At 42.9% G+C, this 25,825-nt stretch overlaps 1 protein-coding gene across 1 annotated transcript in view; it reads right to left on the bottom strand.

Moving 5' to 3' along the window:
• Nucleotides 1-906: 906 nt before the first annotated feature.
• Nucleotides 907-25,825, bottom strand: part of STX12 (syntaxin 12) — a 38,307-nt gene continuing 13,388 nt past the window's right edge. Inside the window, exons 2-9 of the mRNA XM_030539046.1 lie at nt 23,211-23,280; nt 14,596-14,695; nt 7,742-7,879; nt 6,651-6,694; nt 5,443-5,545; nt 4,799-4,871; nt 4,485-4,567; nt 907-2,515 (exon numbers count right to left, since the gene is read on the bottom strand). Coding sequence (XP_030394906.1) covers nt 2,423-2,515; nt 4,485-4,567; nt 4,799-4,871; nt 5,443-5,545; nt 6,651-6,694; nt 7,742-7,879; nt 14,596-14,695; nt 23,211-23,280 — 704 coding nt within the window. The 3' untranslated portion in view covers nt 907-2,422. The remainder of the gene's footprint in view (nt 2,516-4,484; nt 4,568-4,798; nt 4,872-5,442; nt 5,546-6,650; nt 6,695-7,741; nt 7,880-14,595; nt 14,696-23,210; nt 23,281-25,825) is intronic.

Genomic DNA, 25,825 nt, shown 5'->3' with positions numbered 1-25,825 from the left:
TGCGTGGGAAGTAACTTCTGCCACAGTCCCACTGGTCAGAGCTTAGCAAGCAGTAGTCTGCAGGAAGATGGGCTGATAAGAACTGTTCTCCTAAAGAACAAAAACAGGGAGTTAAAACCAACAGGGAGAAGTCAACCAACCACAGAAAAAGGAAGCTTCAATACTAAACATTTAGTGCTACACAAGATGCACTTAAGTAGTAGCAAAGGCCACAGCTTTCTAGACTATTCTGAAACTGCGGCAACTATGGCATATCCCCCAATGTGGAAACATACAGAGACCACTTTGTTTTCATACATGGGCCCACCACACTGAAGAGTTACTTCCCAATCATCAATACAGTACAGACAACACACTGTCCATGGAGGAGGCGAAGTCTTGGATCATTTAGTGGCAATACCTGATGGTGTCAGAAGCAGCATGCACTGATGTCTCTTGCCCTTAAGTCAGACCGGGTGGGATGAGCTCTCCAAAGCGTATTTAGACAACAGCGATGTTAGGCGAATCTTTCAATGTACATGATCCAGTCACAGAACTGGAAGGGACCTCGAGAGGTCATATAGTCCAGTCCCCTGCACTCAAGGCAGGACTATTATCTAGACAATGTTCAGTAAGAGGTCAAGTTTAGTTTACTTTTAACTGCAGTGTAACCAACAGAGTTTCAGCATTGAAATCTTGTACACCTCCACGTAAAGGTGAGTTAGCGCTCACTTTACATTACCTTTAACTACACTACAGCAATGAACACTGTAAATGCCACGAGCAAGAGTGGCTGGAATGAAGACAGCCTTCCACCCTACCTAGAGAGGTAAGTTTCAAGAAATATGTTTTCCACCTTTAGAGACTAAGTATCATTTACTCCACCACAAGGAGTTTAACACTTCAAATTGTATGAGAGACAATTAATAAGAGACTTTTTAAAATGTTTATTGGCAGTTATTGTGTGGAATGATGGTGCAATAGTGCAAAAAATTGTGCAATTATGACAGTTTTCACATTTAGTTTAGTATTTTAACTAAGACAGACACGGAATAAAGATTAAATACAAAATGGGCCAGTATGCTGCAGTTAACCACACAATTATGAGCTTTAGCTAGAATCTTATTTTTCCATCAGTGCATTTCAGTTCAGAACCACATTGAGGAATGGGGGTGGCAGGTAAGTGCTATCCAGTGCCATTACAGAACACTAAGTAGAACCAGAGATCTCTTCCATAGAAAGACTTAGTCAAGCAATACTCTGCGCCATTCTAAAACTACTATTGATTTACTACTAAACCAATTTTTTATCCCTTATGAACAGAAGATTAAGAGTATTAGATGTTCATAACTAGTATTTGTTCACAAAATGCATATCATCTGTTCTAGTACCAGTTCCACATTGCTAACTAGTCATAGAGCTTCAAGGGTCATTTCTAAATAATTTGGTTTGGGCTAATGCAAACCAGAAAGTTCAACAAACCCTTGGGCTCAGTTTCCAACCTTGCATGGCTCTCTCATCACCATTAAAAATGTGAAGTTGTCACATTAACTAGTTAAAAACTAAATGTGCAGTTACAGATTTTAGGGCTGCCTAGGCCATAGGGCGGGTTTCAATAGCAATTTTTGAATTTTACACAAGTGGTGGCTGTGCCGAGTGGGAAGATTTAAGGTGTTTGATAACAGTAAGCCACCAGCTATAGTCTCACTAGGAAAGAATATATTGTTAGAGAACGTTATGTTAAATGCTGCATTGTCACCACAAACGCTGATGTGAAAAACCCCACCACCAAACATGAATAAAAACAGTTACTATTATCTATAGACTAAACTGATCAGTCACCAAGCCTACTAGTGGTTCCAACTTCAGCACTCATGCATTTTAATCCTTACCATTCAAAAATGTAAGGGTAAAGTTTCTCTAGAAGAGTTAAGAGCTATGGCCACCTGGAGAGTAATCAAACCATGGGGCAGATACTAGAGACGTTAGGAACTGGTGAGTAAAGGTTAAGTGAGAATCAGTATTGTGCACTCTTTGGAAGTAATTCCTATTTGCATCATTCCTACAAAGTATAACTATAACTATACATATAAACATGTTAGAAGAATTGTAGTGCCACTTGTCCAAAATAAGACATCTCCAATTACTGATCACATTCTTCAAGATACAGTTGGGACAGGGAGTAATCATAATACAATACAGAAAGCAAAAAAATACAAGATAGTTTAGTTACATAAAGCAATAGAATTTGTACATAAATTGATAAATACTGTCTCCACTGTTCACTAATTCCAAGTAGTTATCTGCATGTTAGTTTCTAAATCTATCACTAGAGGACATTCTGGTTTGTGCTCCCTCAAGGTGGTCAATTCATTTCCAAGACTAGCCAGCCTGTTTTCCCAGGGGAAAACTCTGCAATGAAATTAGACTTCTTATGAGGACTTCATTTTGTTGCCTGCCAGATAACGATTCCTAAGATTACAGAAGCCACAGCAAGGCCAAGAATCAGGATGCAGATCTTCTTACGAGATTTCTTCTAATGAAAGAAATAGAACAAAAAATATTGACACTAAAACAGCAGATGACAGAAGACTCAATGGAGTTCAGCTAATTATAGAGTTCTGGACAGGAAACAGCAGCGAAAGTAGAAGCACAGCACATCTATCCTGACTCAGGAGGAGAATGGAAAAAAATTCCCAGAGAACAGATTACACTTTGTTTAAATCAGTGTGCTTTATGGACTCAAACCAAAAATGCTCAGTGTTAACAGCATAAAGAACTAGGAGGTGATGCAGTCAGAACACGGTTGGACTCAACTCCTGCTGCTGTCAAAAAAAAGAGTGAGAGATACTTGAAGCTGGCTGAAACAGTAGTGGAGAGCGAGCAAGCTTGTGTTTTAAAATGCCTAGCAGACCATGCTATCATAGAACACACCGGTATGACTTGTACAGAAGTCAGACCTCACCCAGCTGTTAGGATTCCTTGAGGGCATCCATAAGGCATGATCAAAGAATAACCAATTTACCTGCGTATTGCATCTCCCTTTGTGTGCCTGAACTGGCTGTTACAAGAAGCTTCTTGGAACTATGCAAATGATATGTGGGTGAATTCATCAGCCATGATTTCTGCTCTTTGATGTAATGGCCTCTGCTTTCTGCACTGTACTCTATCCCCATCCTGACCTGGAGGCTTGTAATATACCCGGTCGTGAACACAGACATGCAGCTGTTTTAAAGTTTACCCACTTCAGCCTTAGAGTCTCACTTACCTTCGGAAACTTCCTACTGTGTCTAGGTAAGTATGACCAATGCCTATAATGCATGCAAATTCTAAACTGTTAGAGTCCAGCCCTGGTGTTTGTGAAATTGTGAAGTCGTCCCAGGACATAAACGATATCGCAAGCTGCTGGATGGCGAGAGTAGCTGCTATTCTGTTCCATTGGAGTGGGAGCTCCAACACCGTAGTTCTGGTCAAGAGCAAGCAGAGGAACAGCTACCACCACTAGCACGGGCCCTTTTCCTTCCTCACAGCTGAAGCCAGGATCAGACCACTGCTGCTCTACTGCACTGTAACCTCCTCTTACCCATCTCCATATGTCTCCTACCCTGGACCAAGCTTGCCCAGTTCCTTAGCCATAGCCCTCTACACAAGGGAGCAGCTGAAGCAGAACCTTAGTCCAGCCACAGGCTCCTGAACTGCAAACGCGGCAGGCAGGAGGAGAGGTGCATGCCATCAAGCCAACACTAGAGATCTAATCAAAGTGGCCAAAATGAGGGGCTTTGAAAAGTTGCTGAGAGAGAGATTTAGTAGGTCAGGAAAAAGAACTGATAACTGCTGAGGTGCAAAAGGGAAGAATGGATGAGTGGGTGGTGAGAACTGAGCAGCAAATGGCAAGATGACGCAAGCTGAGCATGTGGTGGGACACTATGTCAAGGAGTGGGTGGGAGAGAAATCATCTATTAAGTTTTTTGTGAATGGGGTTGCGTGTGTTGGTATTTATGCTAAGTATTAGGTAGTAAATTTTTGCCTGGGCTGGTAAACTCACAGATTTACTGTATCAGTCTGAAGATCAGCCTTGTAATGTTTCCACTCTAACACAATAACCTGCCTCTGCTAAGGAGTTCTCTGTTATCTTTTAATATCTGTTTTTATTTTAAAATGAAGTACTGAAGACAAAACCCAGCAGCTACCTTCAGCTATTCTCCAGGTCCATGCACCCCACATCATATCACCTGCATGAGGGAGAAGGCTGAGTAGAGGGGTCTCAAAGGAAATCCATGGTTAATTTCTAGTATCTTATCAATAAGCCAAGTAGCACACATGGGAGCATCCTTTCCAGGAGATGGAGTTCATTAGAAGAATTAGTCCCACCTCAGCTCCTGCTAGTTGTATGTAAACTTGCCTGACTGATTGCAGAAGTGGGTATGTTTGCCTTGTTCTGTGCAATATGGCGATAGCACCGGTCAATATGTATGGCAGTGCAAAGCACACAAAAGAAAGTTTACCTGATAATAAGCAGCTCTCTGTAACTGTTCAGTGGCTCTTTCCACGTGCACTTCTGAACTTTCCACATTTGCTTCTATGCTATCTACACAAGTGTAAGGTGAGAGAACTCAAGTTATATTAAAAGCCAATTCAGAACAGCAGAATTAAAGATTAACAGAATATGCTATCATATGGCATTTATATAGAATAGCTGCTATGGTTTAAATCAGTTTTTCCATATACATTGAATTTAAAATGTGGAATAGGTGTAGAATAAAGCCAGATAAAAGAGAGGAGTTATATTTCAGAGCATCTATTGTCCAAGTATACTTACCAATCATGTCTCCTTGATCATGAATCATCATAGCTAAATCCTTAAATATCTGATTGACATCCGAAATGTCTGCCTGAAGACAACAGTTTAGTCAGTAACTATTTGACAAGTTACAACAGGGATAGATTATATTTTTCCAAAGCTAGTTTCTTCTTTGCTTAAAGGTCCATCTCAGGAATACTGCCTAAGGCATAACAGACTAAACACCCCTCTATAAAAAAATTCCCATCCTACATGGATGTTGATTTTCAGTGGTTGTGGTAACAGTTTTGTCTACCTCATGAGAGATGAAAGCTTTCAAGACTTATACACCAAATACAGCAGAGAGCAAGCTTCATGGGTATTCAGTGGTTGTCCCAGGGCACTAGTAATTATCACAGTGCAGGATTCATATGACTTTTTTTTTTATTAAAGTGTCACTCCTACCAACTTTGGAGCAACGCTGCTGGGTGCTGGAGGGACCTGCACACAGCCCTCTTCAGCGAGGAGGTTACTCACCTAAGCATCAGCATCTCTAGAAGGAGCTCTGGGCCTACTGAACTCCTAGCTCTCTTGATTCTTCCGCACAAATAGACAAGCCTAGAGCACGTTACCTGGCCCTTTTATTTAGGTCGGGGCTGTGAATGATAGTCTCCAAAGCTCACCTCCAACTGCCTGATTGCCGTTTCCCTCTCTTTAATGAGTTCAAGGTCCTGGTCAGTTATTGCTACATCTTCTTGAGACTGCATTTGATTCCAGTCTTCATTACTGCAGAAAGAACACAGACTAAGGGCCTGTTCCTCCTGAGCGGCAGATACTTCCACTCTCCATTCATGCCACAATGCCAGTGAATTATAGAAAGCTTCCCCCGGGGATGAAAAAAATCAAATCAGGAGTGGATTTAAACCTTTAGTACAAGTAGATAGATTCTGGTAATACAGTTGTACTTAGAGACAAATTGGACTAGTGATGACAGGTTACTGAAGGGATGAAGCATGGGTTTTGCATAAGGATACTTCAAAATCTCAGTAAAGAAACTAAAAGTTGGTCTGTGTAAGATGCTTTGTTCTAGATGAAAGTGTTCCTTATGGCTACATACTGGGAAACTTTGTATTTCCTATTGTGCTTGGGGCTGTGTGTTGTTTGTAGGGCACCCAAAGAACAAAAGGAACAGATGGAAGTCTTTATGGAAGGCAACCTGCAAGCATGTTGTTTTGAGTACTAGGCAGAGCATGCCATGCATGGGTCTGGGTTGAATGATACCTACTGGATGCATGGCATTGGAGGTCAAAATAAAGCCTATGATATTTTAGTCCACGACCCTATCAAAAACAACTGCAAAGGAAAACAAACACCAGCAGAGAGGTTAAAGCAAGCCGGTCGTCCCCACCCCCAAATCACCTGCATCCTGGAGAGACAGCATTGGGCAGGCTAGGCACTATTATGGACAAACCAGCTGGTGTTCTCCTTCTCCACTCAAGAGTAAATACTTTGGAAAGCTGTACCAAGATTCCATGTCCGAGTTAGTGCACAACTGTCCAGGAGTTTTCACTAGCTAGTAAGTTTTAAGACCTTAAAGTGTCAAAATACATTAAGAGATGCTAATTATCTCTGGGAGGGCCAACAGCCAACATGTGAAGTAGCCTAGTTTTGAAATAGTTTAATGTTTGGAAGCTGTGTACCACCACAATAAGGTTTACAAACTAACTATATATGGAAATGTTTTCTATTGTGTAGGAATTGGGTTTATTGGACTCTATGCACCAAATTCAGTGATACTGCTGCATTAATGCAGTTTCTTGTAGTAACGTATTAATTACACACAGATGGAAGTGATAAAATGCACCCCAGGAATGCAAGAGGTAGTTGTTACCTATCAAACGAGACCAGCTGCTCCTCTTTGAGTCTCTCATCAGTCTGGAAGAGAGGAATGGTTCATTACTGTCACAAACTGCAGGCATCATGGGCACAACCAACCACAGCAAAGCAGGACTCTTACTATGTGGAGCTGAAGAGTTGGAACATACTAACATGAGTACCCTTAAGATGCTTGCGTTACTTTGGTTTTTAGACATAAGCTACAGGGGCACTGCAAGTCAGAGGCTACTGAAAGAGGCCCCCTAAAAAGTCTGCTTAAGTCCTTTGTGATTGCTTGTCAATTCCTTCATCCACATACAGTAAGTGTTTTGGTGCATTTACTTCTAAAGCCATCAACCCATGGATTATGATAAACTTCAGCAAGGGAACAGAATTACGAATAAATATTCCAAGGGGATTAGACAAAGCAGGGGAGAAAATGGGCAAGAGGGATTGAAAAAAAATGGTTTAGTTGTCCATTTTATTAGGAATGCTTCTTAGTAATCACAGGGACTTACAAGAGACAGAGACAACATCACCAGAAAAGGTTTTAACCAACCACGGATAGGAAGAAAATTGGAAGCTGCACTGAAGAAGCAGTTGGACAAAGGGGGCTCAAGGGAAGGGGAAAAGGGATATGGAGAGAGAGTGTCTGCCAAGAGGCAGCTCAAGGACGGACAAAATTTAAGGTCTTTTTGGAGAGCTATAGGCCAGTGCTGACAGTCTTATTACAGGCCTACCAGCTGTGCTTTGGTTCCCCTCTCCACATATACTTGCACATGCCTGATTTTCCTCCTCCTCCTCCTCCACTACTGTAAGCAGGCAAAGCACTGAGAGACTTTTGGCCTGCTGTGCTTCGGAATACAGAGAGCTAGTACACAGACACTGTTCAGTGACAGTGCAGAATGACAGTTATGAAGTCTTCAGCCATGCAGACATATGAGCTGATAGATCTCAGTAGCGTGGTGTGTACCTCCCACAAACATGCACATTTTCATTTGGTTATGGTTTGTCACAGAAGTCCAAATATTTGAGTGAAAGGTGCCTTTGTAATAAAGACTTCAGAACTCGCTGAGCTCATTATACAACTCCTCTTAAAATACTTACCGAGAGACGAGAGCTAGCCCGTGCCCTGGCTACAGTCTCCTTCTCCTTCTCAGACACTTTTCTCTGCACTGCTTGAAAGTTATTTAAGGCCGCAGAGAAGTCATTCATTAAACGCTCCTTCTGCAATTTCTGTTGGCGCTAAAGAATTGAAATAAGATAACTAGTTATTCAAATATCTACTGATGAGACAATCCCCCATCTTGGAGCTTCAGGAGGCCCCTATCTCCAGTGTTCAGACAGATTACCCAGTCCAGCCCCTGCCAATGCCAGATCATTCCCTACCATGGGGTTCTCTAGTTTAGCTTTAAATTTAGAGAGTGAGGAAACTTTCCTGCAGACACTTCCAGACCCTAGTACATTGCAACCCATTATTCCTAATCATACCACATGGACTGTACTAAATAATCAGCCAGTCTCCTTAGGTTAACAAGATTCAGATACCTACAGGCCTAAGTCCTCTGCAGATCCCTCAGTAACTCATTTAGCCAAGTTAGAAGAATTTAACCCTATCTTTTCCTGGCAAGTGAATCCTACAAAAGCTGGAGGATGGTCAGTGACTTTCTTCAAGTTCCCTCTAATTTGTCAATATTTCCCTTAATATGGAATAGTGTGTTCCCTATGTGATTACGACAGAGCTGTACATGGGAACCGACCTTCCTGTTCCATAAACTGCCTCTGTACGCAGCCCTGGGCCTGGTCTACTTCGCTACTTCCTACATCATTTACGAGTGTGAAAATTTCACAACATTAAGCACCATAGCTACACCAACTTAACCCCTGCTGTAGATGTGGCTCGGTTGATGGAAGAATGCTTCCAGTTATTTAGCAATCACTGTTTGGGGAGGTGGATTTAAGACAGTGATGGAAAACCCTTCCATCGCTGTAGAAAGTGTCCACACTTCAACACCATAGCTGTGCTACTGTTGCATCCACAGTGTAGACAAGCCCCTAGAGTGCTGCATATTCCACAATACAACATTGCATTTAGTTTGCGGTCCATTATCCCTTAATCTTGTGGGATAACTGCTTTCCTTGTCTGTGTTTCAGCTTGTTTTTCTCCAGATTTATTAGCTACATTTCCCTCCAAGGCAAGTCTCATTTTACCTTTTCCATATTTCTCATATTTGTTTAGTTTGGTTGAATTCTGTCCTCATTAGGGTTGAGCTCTTCCTTTTTTTGTGTGTCATGTACTAGTTTCATTAAATGTGCCACGCACACCCCTCTTCTAGCTCATTAAGGATGTTAACTAAGATGAGGGCAGATTTGTGTGGTATCTACCATACAGGTTTCCTACAACTTGAGACAGTACTGTTTATTACCCAGTTTATGATCCTTTAGTCAGTTCTTGTCCACATTTCAACATTCTTATTAAGCAAATATAAATAATTTTTCAAAAACAGTTTTATGAGAAGGCATTTGAGGCAGTAGCATAATCCAATGAAGCCTATCCAGATAGTTAAAAGTTTCAATACTTTCTTCTGGGAAGAATCTTGCCATTCTGATTCAGGCTTTCATGAACTCTTGGCTGGGATGCTGAAAAGTAATTATTGGCACTTTCAGCAAGAGATATTCACATATTGCAACTATTACTCCATATGTAAGGCTCTACCAAATTCACAGCACATTTTGGTCAATTTCATGGCCATAGGATTTTAAAAATAGTGAATTTCATGATTTCAGCTATTTAAATCCGAAATTTCACAGTGTTGTTATTTTAAGGATCCTGACCCGTAAAGAAGTTGTGGGGAGGGGATCAGAAGGTTATTGGGGGATGGGAGGGGAGTGGGGGGTTGAAGTACTGCTACTGTGGGGCAGCCTTCAGAACTGGAGAGCTGGAGAGCGGCGGCTGCTGGCCGGGAGCCCAGCTCTGAAGACAGAGCCTCCGCGACCTACAGCATGGAAGTAAGGATGGCATGGTATGGTATTGCCACCCTTACTTCTGCACTGCTGCTCGCAGGGTCCTGCCTTCAGAGCTGGGTGCCCAGCCAGCAGCTACCACTCTCTGGCCATCTTGCTCCAAAAGAGCAGAAATAAGGGAGGCAATACTGCAGCCCCCCTAAAATAACTTGCGATCTCCCTGCAACTCCCTTTTGGGTCAGGACCCCCAATTTGAGAAACATTGGTCTCCCCCCATGAAATCTGTATAATACAGGGTAAAAGCCCACAAAAGACCAGATTTAATGGGCCATGACATGTCTTTCATGGCCATGAATTTGGTAGGGCCCTATCAACATGGCAGCATAACTTATCAAGGACTTCTTGTCCACTAGAGGGAAACTGAATTGCATATGTTGAACAACTATACAGAGCATGGAATTTCAGTCTTACAATTGGTATGTAAGCCTTTAAAATTTAGGATCAGGTTGAGGCAACATCTGCTGCCCCATATCTGCTGCTGTAGATCCCGTAACGGTATCTTGAAGAGGATGATTGACAAGATTTTCCTTCACCGAGCACTCTTCCCATCCCATGGATATGCCTCAGCACATGAGCATCACCCTTTCAGTCAAGGCTCAAAACTGCGTCCTTTATCACAAAATTTAGCAGGAGAGTGCTTGGGGCTTATCTATTTAAGGCTTATATTTTGTTTATGCCAGGCCTGTCTCCTTAGTTCCCATGGAGATGTGTTACCTTTTGTTGTGTGTTAGATAGAATCATAGAATATCAGGGTTGGAAGGGACCTCAGGAGGTCATCTAGTCCAATCCCCTGCTCAAAGCAGGACCAATCCTCAATTAAATCATCCCAGCCAGGGCTTCATCAAGCCTGACTTTAAAAACCTCCAAGGAAGGAGATTCCATCACCTCCCTAGGTAACCCATTCCGGTGCTCCACCACCCTCCTAGTGAAAAAGTTTTTTCTAATGTCCAACCCAACCTCCTCCACTGCAACTTGAGACCATTACTCCTTGTTCTGCCATCCGTTACCACCAAGAACAGTCTAAATCCATCCTCTTTGGAACCCACTTTCAGGTAGTTGAAAGCAGGTATCAAATCCCCCCTCATTCTTCTCTTCTGCAGACTAAACAATTCCAGTTCCCTCAGCCTCTCCTCATAAATCTTGTGCTCAAGGCCTTTGGGCAGGAAACCTCATAAGATGACTAGATCTTCCCACTATCTTCCCAGGGAAAGGCAAGGGCATTCAAATGCACATTAGAATGATAAAGAGACTTGATGTTGGCCAACAAATGCTCCACTATGCAGCATTTTGGTACAATTTTGCATTGCCTATAATTTAGCTTCTTCACCACAATCAGCTATCCCTTACAGCAAATAGCTTCTAAATGCCTTTTAAGATACTAAGTAACAGTTCTGAATACATAGTCCAATTGTATTTTAACGCTATAACAATGCCATAAGGCCAGGGGAGGGTGGGCAAAGGACAGAGCCACTATACAGCAACAGTTGAGCCCCTTCTCCAAGCAGCTCTGCAGGTTTCTGGTAAGAAGCCAGAGAAATATGGAGCTGGAATGGGCCTTCTATTTCCTCTGGATATGTGAGCTTGCTACAAAACCAGCACCCATGCCTTTCTACAGCTTGCAGAATCCAGATAGCTAGGGAACGTTTCCATGCAGGGTTTACCAAACCAGCAGTCTGTGGAGCACTCCCTGGTGGTCTGCAGAGAGTTGGCTGCTCACACAGTACTGGTTCCGCCTCCTTCCCCCCTCCCCCCCCAATCTACTAAACTGCAACAGAACAGCAAAAGATACATTACATGGAAAGTGTGAGGAAAACCATGTACACAATTGCTGTATTTATCACTGGGATGTTAGCTTGCTCAATGGGAGGGAGAAGTGGTCTGCATCATGGTATACAAGGGAAGGGAGTCTCTTAAGATGTGTAAAAGCAGCAAAGAGTCCTGTGGCGCCTTATAGACTAACAGACATATTGGAGCATGAACTTTCATGGGTGAATACCCACTTCATCAGATGCATGTCCGTATTCACCCACGACAGCTCACGCTCCAATACGTCTGTTAGTCTTTAAGGTGCCATAGGACTCTTTGCTGCTTTTTCAGATCCAGACTAACACGGCTACACCTCTGATTCTTAAGATGTGGTCCACACGACAGACTTTGAAAAATCCCAGTTCTAATAATATCTCCTGTATGGGGAGGGGAAAGCGTGGGGTTGGCAGACATTCCCTAGGGAAAGGCACAACCTGGAAATTCATTTTTGTATTTTAAATACATAGCCAAGGGCTGCCAGCTCATTTCTCTAACTGGGTCATTTACATTTCTGAATTATTAAACACAGGGCTCTTATTTTACAAATGAGTTTATTAAGCCCTTGTTGTTCTGCAAAGGATCAGTGCCCCTGTTTTTGAGAAGCATCCCTGTTCTACTGCACTCAGGAAGTGAGGAGAGTTCTCATTCTACTCTCCTTATACAGTTTGTAGGATACAACAGCATTGATTTGTGCAGTTAGTTGCATTAGGAAGCAGAATTCCTCAGTGCCCAAGTTCATAATTAAATGCACATTTTCCTAAGCCTCATCACATGCTTAATGTATTCTTAGAAACCTGACACTCCTGTGAAAGTAGAATTAACACTGCATTTCTTGCAATAAGAAATTAACCCATAGGAACACAGTACAGACCTACATGTCCGTTTCTATAGTCAGACATTGCACATGCCTGCAATAATCAGCCACCTAAGTCTTTTACTTCAGTGATGCAAAAGTTTAAATTGTTGGCTTGTAATCTGAGAAGACTTTCTGATGAGCAGCTGAGCCCTCCATGTATGGAGGAGCACAATGGGTACTTGCAAGTCCTGAAAAAACCAGAAAAAATTCTCATTTGGAACCATGGAGCTTTTTCAAGGGCATTCCACATAAATCTCCCAACCTTCCTGTTGGTAAGGAAGATCTAGTCTGGGGCATTCAACCTTCTGTCACTCGCACAATAGTGAAGGATGCACAGAAGATATCTTTGAAACAATGTCCATGAACTCCCAAGCAACTTTCCTGCAGCGAGGTTTTTGTGTTTTTTTCTTCTGTGCGTAGGTCGGCTGAGAAGGCAGCCTAGAAAGAATGTTTATCACCAGTTCTTCAGGGTGAAGCAATTACTTTTTGTTACAATCCCACACTAACTCCCAAGTCTCTTCCTTTTGGTGGGTTAGCCATCCTTGCCACACTCCTCCCAGTCTTCATCTCAGAACTCAAATCTGCTATGCAAACTCACCACCAGAGTCACTGGTAACAAATGACAAACCTTGCCCCACCCACAGAAGCAGATAAGCTAAAGCCTCATCTAGCAAGACAAGCACCTGTAATCATTGCCTGGCTGTATCTGTTCCAATATGACCAGGGAGTCAGTTTTGCTATAGTGGTGTCTCTCGCATTTATAGGAGTTGAGAGAGAGAGATGGACAAGTTTATGACTACAATTGTATGATGCGGTTGCTTGTTATGCTGCAGAGGGGGAGGGGTTCAACAGCCCAGGAGCTCACTTCTAGTGTGTGTCTTATGTTCCTAAAAGCTCAGGGTTCAGCTGGCCAGCTGCAGGGCTGAGGAAGGGATTCCCCAAAATGTACTTGAGGCCCTCAGTCCCTCTTATTCTCTGCCTGTGGCACATAAATCTAGTTGCCTGTGGGCCAGTGTTCCCTCTAATTTTCCCACCCATGTGCAAAGTGAAATTTGTTGTGTGCACCAACATGGAGGTGATGGCTGGGACAGAGGGTTGGGGTATAGGGGGTGAGGGCTCTGGTGTGGGGCCAGGGATGAGGGATTTGGGGTGCAGGCTGCCCCGGGGCTATGGTGCATGACTCCCCCAGCTCTCTCTCCCCACAGTACCACCCGGGCTTGGAGGGAGGGGTGCCTCTCCCTGGCTGTGGCAGGTGCAGCAGAGCTGGGCCGGTCTGGGCCAGGTGATGGGCTCCTCTCCCCAGCCATTGCAGTTCTAGCAGGCCAGGGCCGGGGGAGGGGCTCCTCTCCCCTGCCATTCTGGAGGAGCTGGGCCGGGGGACCTGCGCGTCCCTAAATAGCCTGTTGCACGGCTGTGCATCTTATAGGGAACCTAGCTGTGGGCTGCAATACTTTGATTCAACTTGACAACAGAAATTAGACCAATGGATGCCCTCTGACATACTGCTATTTGAAGTGGTGGTACACTATGAGTGCACTGTGGAACTCCCATTGCACTGCAACAGTGTCCACATGGAATATAAGTGTGCAGCAAGCTGGTGCACTGTAGAGTCACACCCTGGCTTGCTGTGCAGTAATGTCCATTGTGGGCAAGCTCTGAATGGCAGAGCCAGAATTAGAACTCGGAGGTTCCAGGATCATGCACCCATGGTAAATCCATGAGACAGAGGCTGATCAGTATGCTAATGGATTAAAGACCCTCTTCGTTACAAGAAGACTTCCTAGTTTACACTATACCAAGAAGCCTGTCACATCACTGTGTCAGAATGATCACAAATCTAGGTTGTGTTCCAATCTCTTTTGGGATAAAAAGTCTCAGCACAGAAATCCACGCAAGCTGAAAATCAAACTTTGTGTTCTACAAACACAAGCGACATGGGGCACTGAGGACTCTCTAGCTTCACTCACCATTTTAAAGCATCCCTAAACAATTCTGTACCAGGGTAGTAGCTGTGTTAGTCTGTATCCACAAAAACAACAACGAGTCTGGTGGCACCTTAAAGACTAACGGATATATTTGGACATAAGCTTTCATGGGTAAAAAACCTCACTTCTTCAGGTGCTCTCTGCTCTCTTTAGACAGAGGTCACCCTATCAGATAACCTAGATTTGCTAGTTCATACTTGTACTGTAATGACACAAGTTATTGTGTTTGTTTCTTAAGAAAATATTAGGATAATTTTTCTTCCTTTTCACTGAAGCTTCACCCCACAAACCTGTTCAGAAGCAGATAAGGGAAGTGGCAGAGATCCCAGCTCCTTTAGGTACTCGTTTGTCTCCTTGGCGAGCCGGTTTGCAGAATGCTGTAACTGTTGTCTAAAATAAAAATATAAGCTTATGTAGTTTCCTCTGAACTAATTTGTTAGTATAGTTTCCAAACAATTAACATTTGTCATCGTACCACATAAGGGTTCCAAAATCATGCACGTTTAAGTGGCACATTATGACAATTCAAATTATTGCAGCTCGATGTTTACAACTGTCAGGTTATCCCAGGAAGTTCCACTTGCACTTACAGCACTAAATATTATTAGGAGTTCCCATGCCAAGAGGGAAGAGAATTCTTAAGAGTCTGCAGAAGCTTATTAGTATCAGAATCAAATAACTAGAATAGTCTTTACCTGACAAGTCCCAAGTACCATTTCCTCAGTAAGGAGTTGCAGGCGTTATAAAACACTGCATAGCAGACAGCATCTTCCCTTGCTCAAGGTGACAGGAGGAACTGACTTCTAACTTTTGTATTAGGGTGCATTTGTAGCTTCAGTTTGCACATATTTTGTTAACATGTTACTTAAAGAGGACACAGCCTAGCTACGTTAAAAATAGTATTTAAGGTCATTTCAGGTTCTACATCTGCTCTAAACCTCCTACCAAACCTTGTGGTTCAGCAGTCACTAAGATGTTTCTTTCCTCCTTATTGCTGTAAGGCAGCAGTTCTTAACCAGGGATCCAAGGTGCCCTGGGGGGCTGTGAGGAGTTTCAGGGGGGCCACCAAGCAGGGCCAACATTAGCTTCACTGGGGCCCAGAGCAGAAAGCCGAAGCCCTGCTGCATGAGGTTGAAGCCCAGGACCTTAGCCCTCCCATCTGAGGCTGAAGCTGAAACCTGAGCAATGTAGCTTTGTGGGGGCTCCTGTGGCATGAGGCCCCCCCGGCAAGTGGCCTGCTTGCTATCCCCTAACGCTAGCTCTGGCTTTTGTACACAGAAATCCCATTATTTTGGCACAAGTGGGCCATGGAGTTTTAAATAGCATTTTGGGAGGGGGAGGGGAGGTCTCAGAAAGAAAAAGGTTGAGAACCCCTGCAGTAAGGGGGACAAAAAACCTGGGAAAATGGCACACATCATAAAACAGTAAGAAGAAGAATCTCAAGTGCACAGAACAGCTGCTTATTCAAATCTTTCCATAGTCATCTAAGGAAAACATTTTTAGACAGAAGTGTAATTCTTTAAATGCTGACTGGGTCCCAATTTTTGCTTAGTAGTTTTGCTTTCATTTTGGTGACCATGAACAATGATTACCATGCCCATCATAACGTGATACACACAAGCCATGGAAATGGGGGGGGAGGGGAGGAAATTGTTTAGTTAGTGGTTACATTGGGTGTACCATAGACAGGTTTCTGGAACCTATGAATACTATTGTCCCAGCAAGTTAGGATGGTCCCAGAATGCTTTGCTATAAGAAGTCATGATCTTCTATAATAGACAGCCAACCATAACCTATGAAAAGTCCTTAGTTGCACACACACACACACACACACACACACACAGTTCTGCTTTAGCATACCCAGACAGTTCACCACTGGAAACTGTACATATCATTAGTACGCCTACCATATGATCTACATTAAATTCATGTCACAAAGTTTCCAGACACCTTACTGTAATTTGTAGTATTTTCTGCCCTAGGAAGGTGGATTTGGAAGGAATTCATTCATTAACCAAGAGTGCTATCACGGCATAGATTAAGTTTCTTACGAGTTTCATTCTCCTGCCATGTGCACACAGAACTTAGTGGTGGGTCAGAGTATAAGATGGGGAAAGGAAGGCAAGGGATACAAAAAAGCACTAGTCAATAAGTTCTTTGCATGCCCATAAGACACCAAGAAGAAAGCTATCAACCATATAGCCCAATGGATGTACAGGACTAAGCGGTCAGGTTTAGTAGAGTTTGTGTTGCCTCATTGCATACTCTAGCTCACAGCAGGTAAACTATAGTGATGCTTGAGAAGTTAATTTGATGGTTGTGTTCACTATGATTTTCCTGCATTTTTGTACCAGTACACTTGGAAGTCTCACCCTAGAAAGCACTATTGTTAAGTACTAATAATCCCTTCAAGTGAAAGCTGAGAGTTTTTCTATAACAGAACTATATTAACTGGAAACTAGATTCATTAGACTGACAGCATTAAATCCAGATCAAATCAACTAAAATCTAGTTGAAGCACTCAAGCATTAGCAGTGTCCTGCTTACATTCTGAAAAAGTTTAGAGTGTTCTGCACTTCATGTAGAATGTTATAAACATGTTCCATATCCACCCAGGTGTCTATTATACATAGCAGCCCTCAAATTTGTACTGAACAGCTCGGAATGACAAAACAGAGGCTACAGGAAGAGAAGGGGCTCCCTTTTATAAGTAGGAACCTTGTCACTGAAAATGGAAATCTGTTACAGGATGAGATTTCATCTGACAAATTTTTCATCCCAAAAAAAGAGACAAAGCCAAACCATCAGATTTTTCATGGGAAGGGATTTCCAGAAAATTCTGTTCGGGGAGAGCCAAACCAGAAGCTTTTGGCTTGCTAGCTGGCCACCCAGAAGGCTCTTTACCTATAGGCAGAAACTGAAACTGACTAAAGCCTTCCAGGCAGGCAGCCAAAGAGCCTTCATTTAGATTTGGACACAACACTGAAGGTGGCAGTTATGGGTTATAAGCTCTAACTTGACTGGTGAAGAGGAGGGTGCCACAGATCACCATCAACGATAGGAGGAATCACAGTGTTCTATTAGTCAGTCACTGCCTGCAACAAAGTCAGCAGACCCCGAACAGTCATGTGCTGACCCGCCATGGTCTGTCCGCCTCCTGGGATGCGTGGGCTAAACCAAAAGTTGAAATGCAGATTGAAACCTTGCACCTGGCAAAAATAAGAAACCAAGAACTTTTCAGCTTGGAAGCTGGAATGTCAGGACCACTTGTCCAGGATTAACCAACAATGACCTACAATACAAAAACAGCATACAGAAATCAGCATTGATAGACTGAGCTGTACAAACTCAATGTTGACATTGCATCACTTCAGGAAACAAGACTTGCAGATGCTGGTTCTGTCAAGAGGCCTTATTTTGGCAAGGTAAAAGCAGTGAAGAAAATCGTCTGCAAGGTATTGGTTTTGCTGTGAGAAACAAGTAGGTAAAGCTCCTAGAAACACCCATTGGGAAGTCAGAGTGTATCATCTCACTTAAACTTCAGATGACCATCGGCTCTGTGAACATCATTAGTGCCTATGCACCAACACTGAAATCTAACCCCAAGGAGAAGGATATATTTTACGACTCTTTGCATTAAGTCATCAAAAGAATACTATCAACTGAGCAACTTTTCCTCCTTGGTGTCTTTAATGTAAGAGTTGGTGCAGACAACTCATGGCCAGATTGCCTAGGACATTTTGGCATTGGCAAGATGAATGAGAACAGCCAACGACGTCTTGAATGCTGCACCCAGAACCAAAATATGCATTACCAATTCATATTTTACAGGAAAAAAAGAGTGCCACAAAGTGTCATAGTGACATCCACGACCAGGCCACTGGCACAAATTAGACTGTTATTGTAAGGAGGAAAGACCTATCCTTAGTGCAGAACACTCACATGTTCCACAGCACTGATTGCTAATAATCAAGGAGTGGTCAGTGTCACAAAGTGAAGATTACAGCCAAGAAACGACAGAGCAAAACCTAGGAGCAAGCCCCAAATCAATGCTATTAACACTAAAAACCACAGGAATTGCCAGGACTTTGTGAAGACTTTTGAACTTAGCATGCATGGGAAGTCATTACCTGAGAAGACAGAGGAATTTTGGGAAGATTTAAGAACAACAATCCACGAAGTATATAAAAGGTTGTTACAAGGAGGGAGAAAATTTGTTCTTCTTAATCCCTGAGGACAGAACAAGAAGCAATGATCTTAAGTTGCAGCAAGGGCAGTTTAGGTTGGACATTAGGAAAAAAAAAACAACAAAAAACAAAACTTTAACTGTCGAGTAGTTAAGCATTGAAATAAATTGCCTAGGGAGCTTGTGAAATCTCCATCATTGGGGATTTTTATGAACAGAACAGCTTTGACAAACACCTGTCAGGGATAATGTAGATAATAAAATCAGCAAAGAGTCCTGTGGCACCTTATAGACTAACAAACATATTGGAGCGTGAGCTTTTGTGGGTAAATACCCACTTTGTCGCATGCAGTCAGAATACCGACGAAGTGGGTATTCACCCACAAAAGCTCATGCTCTAATACGTCTGTTAGTCTATAAGGTGCCACAGGACTCTTTGCTGCTTTTACAGATTCAGACTAACACGGCTACCCTTCTGATATTGTAGATAATACTTAGTCCTGTCTTGAGGGCAGAAAATTGGACTAGATGACCTCTCAGCCCTTTCAGTTCTATGATTCTATGAAACAGCTTTAGCTACATTTGGGGGAAAGAGACCATCAAAAAAGGACTGGTTTGAAGAAAACAAAGCAGAACTATTACCTCTCATCAACGTTAAGAACACAGCCTCTATCTGGAACACAACAAGAAATAAACAAAGTCCCAAAGTGAGACTTTGACATGCAAAAGTGAGCAAGAAGATGTTGTGCAAATGATTACTGGATCAAGGTCTGTGAAGAGATACAGACAGCCTTAGACACAGGAAACCTCACAGTCACGTATGACTGCCTGAAGAAAGCTCTAGGTCCCACTGTCAACAAGGTTGCCCCTCTCGAATCACACAGCAGTGAAATGATTATAGATAAAAGCAAGCAGTTGTCTCGTTGGGTTGAACACTATTCAGAGCTATATGCACAAGAAACAAACATCACCAGCAAATCACTAGACCAAATGCCAGCTCTACAGGTCATGCCAGAACTAGAGGTGGAGCCCACTGCAGAAGTGGGCAAGTGGCAAGACTCCTGGAAAATATGGCATCCAAGAGGAAATCCTCAAGTGTGAGAGACAACCTATTACCATATCTTCATCAGCTGCTACTTAAATGCTGGAAAGAGGGTGAAGCACCACAAGAGTTGCGCGATGCAAACATCATCACTTTGTATAAAAATAAAGGCAAAAAGGGCAATTGCAACAACTTCAGGGGCATCCTGCTACTAAGCGTAGCAGGAAAGGCTTTTGCAAAAGTCACCTTAGTGCACTTACAACAGCTGGTGAATTGCGCCTACCCTTAATCATAGTGTGGATTCAGGGCTGGAAGAACTATAGACATGATATTTTCTCTGTGTCAACTCCAAGAAAAGTGCAAAAAGCAACACTGACCATTGTACATCACTTTTGTGGACCTAACCAAAGCATTCAACACAGTCAGCAGAGCAGGTCTATTTGAAATACTAGAAAAGACAGGATGCTCACCAACCCTGTTAAGTCATACATTCATTCCACAACAACATGAGAGCAACTGTCCAGTTTGAGGGGTCCACTTCAGACAGCTTTTGAGATGAAAAATGGAGTAAAGCAAGGATATGTTCTTGCCTCTACACTCTTTTGAATCTTTTTCCCGGTACTCTTGAATTGTGCGTTTAAGAACACGAAGGATGGAGTGCATCTCCATACGAGATCAGATGTGAAACTCTTCAACCTATCCCAACTTAAGTTCAAAACTAAAGTTAAAAACGAGCTAATCAGGGAACTTCTATTCACTGATGATGCTGCCCTCATAGCCCACAATAAAGACCTACTACAAGAACTCATGGACTACCTTTCAAGTGTCTGTCAGGCATTTGCTCTAACCATCAGCATCAAGAAAATGGTTGTATTAGGGTAGGCGGGTTCCACAAGATCCTTCAATTATCCTACATGCAAACCAGCTAGTAATCATCCAAAAGTTCAGCTATTTAGGTTCTACTGTGACCACCAACCTCTCATTGGATGAAGAACTAAATGTTCGCATTGCAAAGGCTGCCACCACCTTCAGCAGACTGACTAAAAGAGCATGGAACAACTCAAAGTTTACCATCAAGACCAAAATGCTAGTGTACTAAGCCTACGTACTCAGCACTCATGTATGGTGGGGAAACATAGATAACTTATGCTTATCAGGAGAAAAGGTTAAATAGTTTCCAACTACATTGTTTACACCGTATACTCAACATCAAATGGCAGGATAAAGTCACCAGTACAGAGGTTCTTCAAAAGGCAAATTTACCAAGTGTGACAGCCCTGCTCAAGCAAAGACGTCTGCCCTGGCAAGGCCCTCTGAGTAGCTTGGAAGATGGATGCATACCCAAGAACACGCTATATAGGGAGCTATCAGAGGGAACAAGAACAACAGAACGTCCCAAGTTTCACTATAAAGAGATATGCAAGCAAGATATGAAGGAATCTGGAATTGATCCTGGCCAATGGGAAATCTTGGCAAGTAACCATAATAAGTAGCGTCATTGATACCCTGATGGAGACAAAGTCCATGACAGAAGTTGGCTCCTACAGCTTGAAGAGAAAAGAGCTCAGAGGAAGCAAGCAACTCCCAACCCAAATATATACATTTGCAATAACTGCCAAGAGATTTGCACGTTCAGTCACATGAGACATTGCAAACCATCTACATCACAGACTGCAATTCCCAGAGTCTCTCATAGACAAAAGGTTGCCAACAAGCCTTACCCAAGAGATTTCTTTGCACTGGAGTAAACCCAATGCAAATAAATTGGATATTTCTTTTCAAAGAATCTGTAACATGGAGATTCTATGGCCATTTAGTTCACCTCTGGGTGTCACTGATTCTTCACTGCACATTTTCTAGATTTGATCAACTCTAATTTTAATGTTCAAAAAAACTAATCTATTTCCTTTGGGAGATCATTCCATTATCAGGAGACCTCACAGTTAGGAAGTTTTTCTGGGTTTTCATTTGATTTTTCCTTTTAATAATTTCCTCTTATTATTCCTGAGTTATTTCTCTACCATTCTGCTGCTTACACCCTTCAATTATTTGTACGCTTGTGTACAACTGTAGTCCTTGCTTAGGACTACAGAGTTTTGCTGACAAAAGTTATGCCACTTTAATTAAAGCACTGTTGCACGTCTACACTATGCTCCTTGTGTTGGTAGAGCACAGGCACACTAGCAGCTCTTGCACTGACACAGAAAGCAGTGCACTGAGGGTAGCTATCCCACCGTGCAACTGGCCGCAGGGTGCTTTGGGAAAGTTTTGCAGTGCCTCATGGGCAGGCACAGCATCACATGATTCAGGTTTCTTAATCCCATTGTTCCATGGGCATCCTACTAGATTGCCAGCCACTTTTCAACTGAAGGGGGGGGGGGAGGGCGTGTGTGTGTAGAGACAGAGATGGACTGTGTTGGGGGAGTATATGAGAGTAGGGGAGAAGTGTGTATGTGAGACAGACAGAGTACGTGTTGGGGGAAGAGTGAGTGTGTCAGCATGTTGTCTCTAAATTCAGACAGCAACCAGAAGCATCCAGTCCTGAGGCAGGAAAGGGAGATGCCTCCATTCCCAGCTCTGCACAGCAGTCTCCCTCCCACCTCCCAAACCGCTGCCGCAGCAGCCTGTCTGCCGCTGTGTTCCCAGTGCAGGGGAGAGGAGGATTCCACGTTAATGATTTGCTCTTTGCTGCCAGAATGGAGTAGCATGCTCAGCTGTCAGAACTTCCTGCAGCTTTGGAAGGCGAAGGGCGTATGCCTTTGTAGCTGGAATCCAGGGCAGCAGAGTGATCACAGTGGGTATTGTGGGATACTGGGGGAGGCCAGTTATGGCGACAGAATGAACAGCTGCATCTACACTGACACTTTGTCATTTTAAACTTGCTGCAAAAAGCATTATGCCTCTTGCTGAGGCGGTTTTATTCTGTCACAAAACAGGAGAGTTTTGCCGACAAAGCTAGCTTTGCAATGTGTACACCCCCACTGTTGAGTGTAGTGTAGACAAGGCCTTAGACAATCTATGTGTAATTGCCTTAGGTCAGTCCTTCCAGACCCTTTGAGAATGTTGGTTGTTCTATCTGAACTCCCTGCGGTTTGTCACCCAGTGGCATATTCTCCTCTACAGTGTTTAAAGTTACATTAGGCATTTTGATTGCCATAATTTATTGCTGCTTATCATTCTCTTGCCTAGTCTTTTGGCACTACAGGAGTTTCTCCCCCTTCAGAATATTACCTTCTCATTACTCCTCCTAATTTAGGATCCAAGAATTTTGTTAATATGACATTTACTCTCTTCTAAATCATAAGTGAAGCTTAAAATAGTATCAGCTCCATCACAGATCCTGCTCTAGCCTGCAACAGTTTGATACATGGCTGTTAATCCCCCTTGTTTATGACCCTTCAGCCAGTTTTTGATCCACATGACAGTGTCCATTGCAAGCAGATATTAATGGCTTTTGACTCCAGTACAACTACCAAATTCCCTTCATCCACCAACTTAGCCTTTTTGAGAGAACTAGAAAGTCATGTTTATGCCTTGCCACACCACACACACTCCCTCTCTACCGCCACCCTCCCACCCTGTGGAGTTTCGCTCAGGATACTGCTCACTAACCAGAAGAGACCCAGTCTATTTCCATCATACACATGCACACTTATGTTTGTTCAGGTAATACTTACAGGTTTTCCTGCAATTTGCTGGAGTCCTGTTTGGTTCCAAGCTGGCTCATCAAATTCTTTATCTGAGAAGCTGAGGAAAAGAGTTTACAATGGCTTGGTGATTTGTAAGGCAAGGCAAGACCATTTCAAAACACAGACTCCTTCTTGCTTATTTTTCTTGAAGTTCCCTTTCTAGCTGCATTACCATCTCTCCCATAGAAATGTTGCTATCAAAGTTTTGTTGAAGTAAGGCTTGCTCACCACTTTAAGATGGACCTGGACCTGTTCTCTTAATCTAGATGGAATAAATGGGCCAAAGATGTTAACATAACCCAGTCATTGTCCAACATTAAATAATGCTAAACAAGGTCTGCTTAGTACCATGGCAAATACCATTAAAAACATTTTAACCTTTTATTAAAGACAAAGAAAAGAAGGAAAAACAGTGAAAGCATTTGAAAAGTAAAATATCAAATAAGGCCTCCATTTTAAGAGCATCCTGTGTTTCGTTTCCCTTTAGCTGGAGAGGGCTTCAGCACCCCCAGATTGACAATCTCTTTGAGGTGTCGGATAGTAATAACTGTCCTTTTGAGGAAGAGAGAAGATACATGTCTACCTTGATATAACACTGTCCTCGGGAGCCAAAAAAAATCTTACTGCGTTATAGGTGAAACCATGTTATATCAAACTTGCTTTGATCCACCGGAGTGTGCAGCCTCGCTCTCCCCTCCTCCTGAGCACTGCTTTCCCATGTTATATCCAAATTCATGTTATATCGAGGTAGAGGTGTAGTTGAGAGAGGCTGGAGTGGTTATTGCTGCTGTTAAAGTTCAATGCCATTTCATCTCAGGTGGCACTGGAATTCAGCAGTAGCTGGTAGAAGTGGCGATGTCATCAGAGTCACTCTCTCAGGATTGGTCTGGGTATCTCTCAGGATCAGAATGACAAAGGCCATGTGTCCCACTAAACACAGCCAAGAGGGGAAGATTTTTTCTGTAACCCCGTCTGTTTTCCCCAAAGTCTCTTTACTTAAGGACCCAAAAAGGGAAGTGATGGGAGAAAAACAGCCAATACCCTTATTTTGTACACTAATTTTGGCTAATTAATTTCCAGTTCTACATCTCCTGTTTTTACTCCGTGAATTATATCAATGTGGCCTTTTTTGTTTAGATTGATTTAGTCTCTGTCTGGTCCTTTTGCACATTTATAACATTCTTTATTGAAAATTACTTCTAGGCTAAATTTCTAAGCAGGCAAAAGTTATAGACCAATTGTCACAACATACCTTACCCTAAATGCTTTTTGTTAGACCAAGTGAGGGTGTCTGAAGTAGTCTTGTCATTGATTTGTAAAGTGCTTATAAGTGACTAGAGTTTTACCAAAGGGTTTAATAAAATAGGAGGGGCACCACCAACTTAGAAAGTCACATATCTGAGTTTACCTGTTGATACAAACATCTAATATTGCTATAAGAGAGAGGAAAATTATTTCTCCATTTTGTTTACTTTAGACCAGTGGTTTTCAAACTTATTTGATTGGGCCCTTCTTCTCTGTGTCTGTTTTATGTAACCCTCCCCCTCAAGTACATATACTACCCCCAGCTCTGAAGGCAGACCCGAGAGCAGCAGCTGTTGACAAGGCACCCAGCTCTGAACACAGAAGTTAGGTTTGCAGAGTGATATCTGTCAATATCACTTTTCACACCAGACTTGATGCCCCATTGCCACCCTTACTTCTGCGCTGCTGCTGCCACCATGTCCAGGTGAGGGATTGTGGGGAGGGAAGGAGAGCCTGAGCCCAGGTGGCAGGGCTCCAGCTGTCCCCTTTATCACTGCCTCCCAGGTGTGCACAACTCTTCTGCATGAGGCCCACCCACCAGGGTTGACAGCCAGAACTCAAAAAGCACACAGCTCACAGCTCCCTTGACACATTCCCACGCCTCCTGGGAAGCCTGCCTCACAGTTGGAGAACCGCTGCTTTAGACAAAAAGTGCTTCCTATAGTCAGTTTCATTACAGTCAATTTTTCCTGTGTGTGTTCATGAAAGACAGCAAGAGGGGAGAGAAACAGTTACAACTACAAAAACATGGTTGTGAAGTTGCTGAAGCTGTGAAGGACTCAGGCAGGTGCACAAGACTACTTTAGACTTTATTTTTTTTTAAATTGAGTAGTTTAATTTCACGGTATACCTCTAAGCACTGTGGAGAACCTCAAGTAACTACCCTTACCTGCTGCACCCAGCTCCAGCCCCCCAGTTCTGGAGCTGAACAACAGGAATTGTTCATGATTTCTTAGCAAGCAGAGTAAAAATCTGAATAAACTTATAGGACAGATATTGCTTTTATAGAGCTGGCCTAAAGAAGAGTCTGAATTGGGGATTTAGTCAGTAAAGTGATCTGTTCCATGCAGAGTTCCCCAGCACAGTTTTTTGCCTGTGATGTTACCAGCAAAAACGTGCTCATCATCAGTGGAAGCAGGAGACAGCAGCCACCGATTTCGGAGGAGTATGAAGGTATCTTTACATTTCTGGTACTCTAGTTACTAGAGCGTTCTACTTGAGCTATTAGAATATATTGTAGTTGCAGGATGTCTTTGAAAACTAGCGTCGCATTGGGAAGGAGGACGAACCTTAGAAGA

The sequence above is a fragment of the Gopherus evgoodei genome, chromosome 20 (assembly GCF_007399415.2).
Source record: "Gopherus evgoodei ecotype Sinaloan lineage chromosome 20, rGopEvg1_v1.p, whole genome shotgun sequence".
NCBI lineage: Eukaryota > Metazoa > Chordata > Testudines > Testudinidae > Gopherus > Gopherus evgoodei.
The sequence above is the reverse complement of the archived record's forward strand: the minus strand, read 5'-3'. Positions and strand labels throughout refer to the sequence as shown.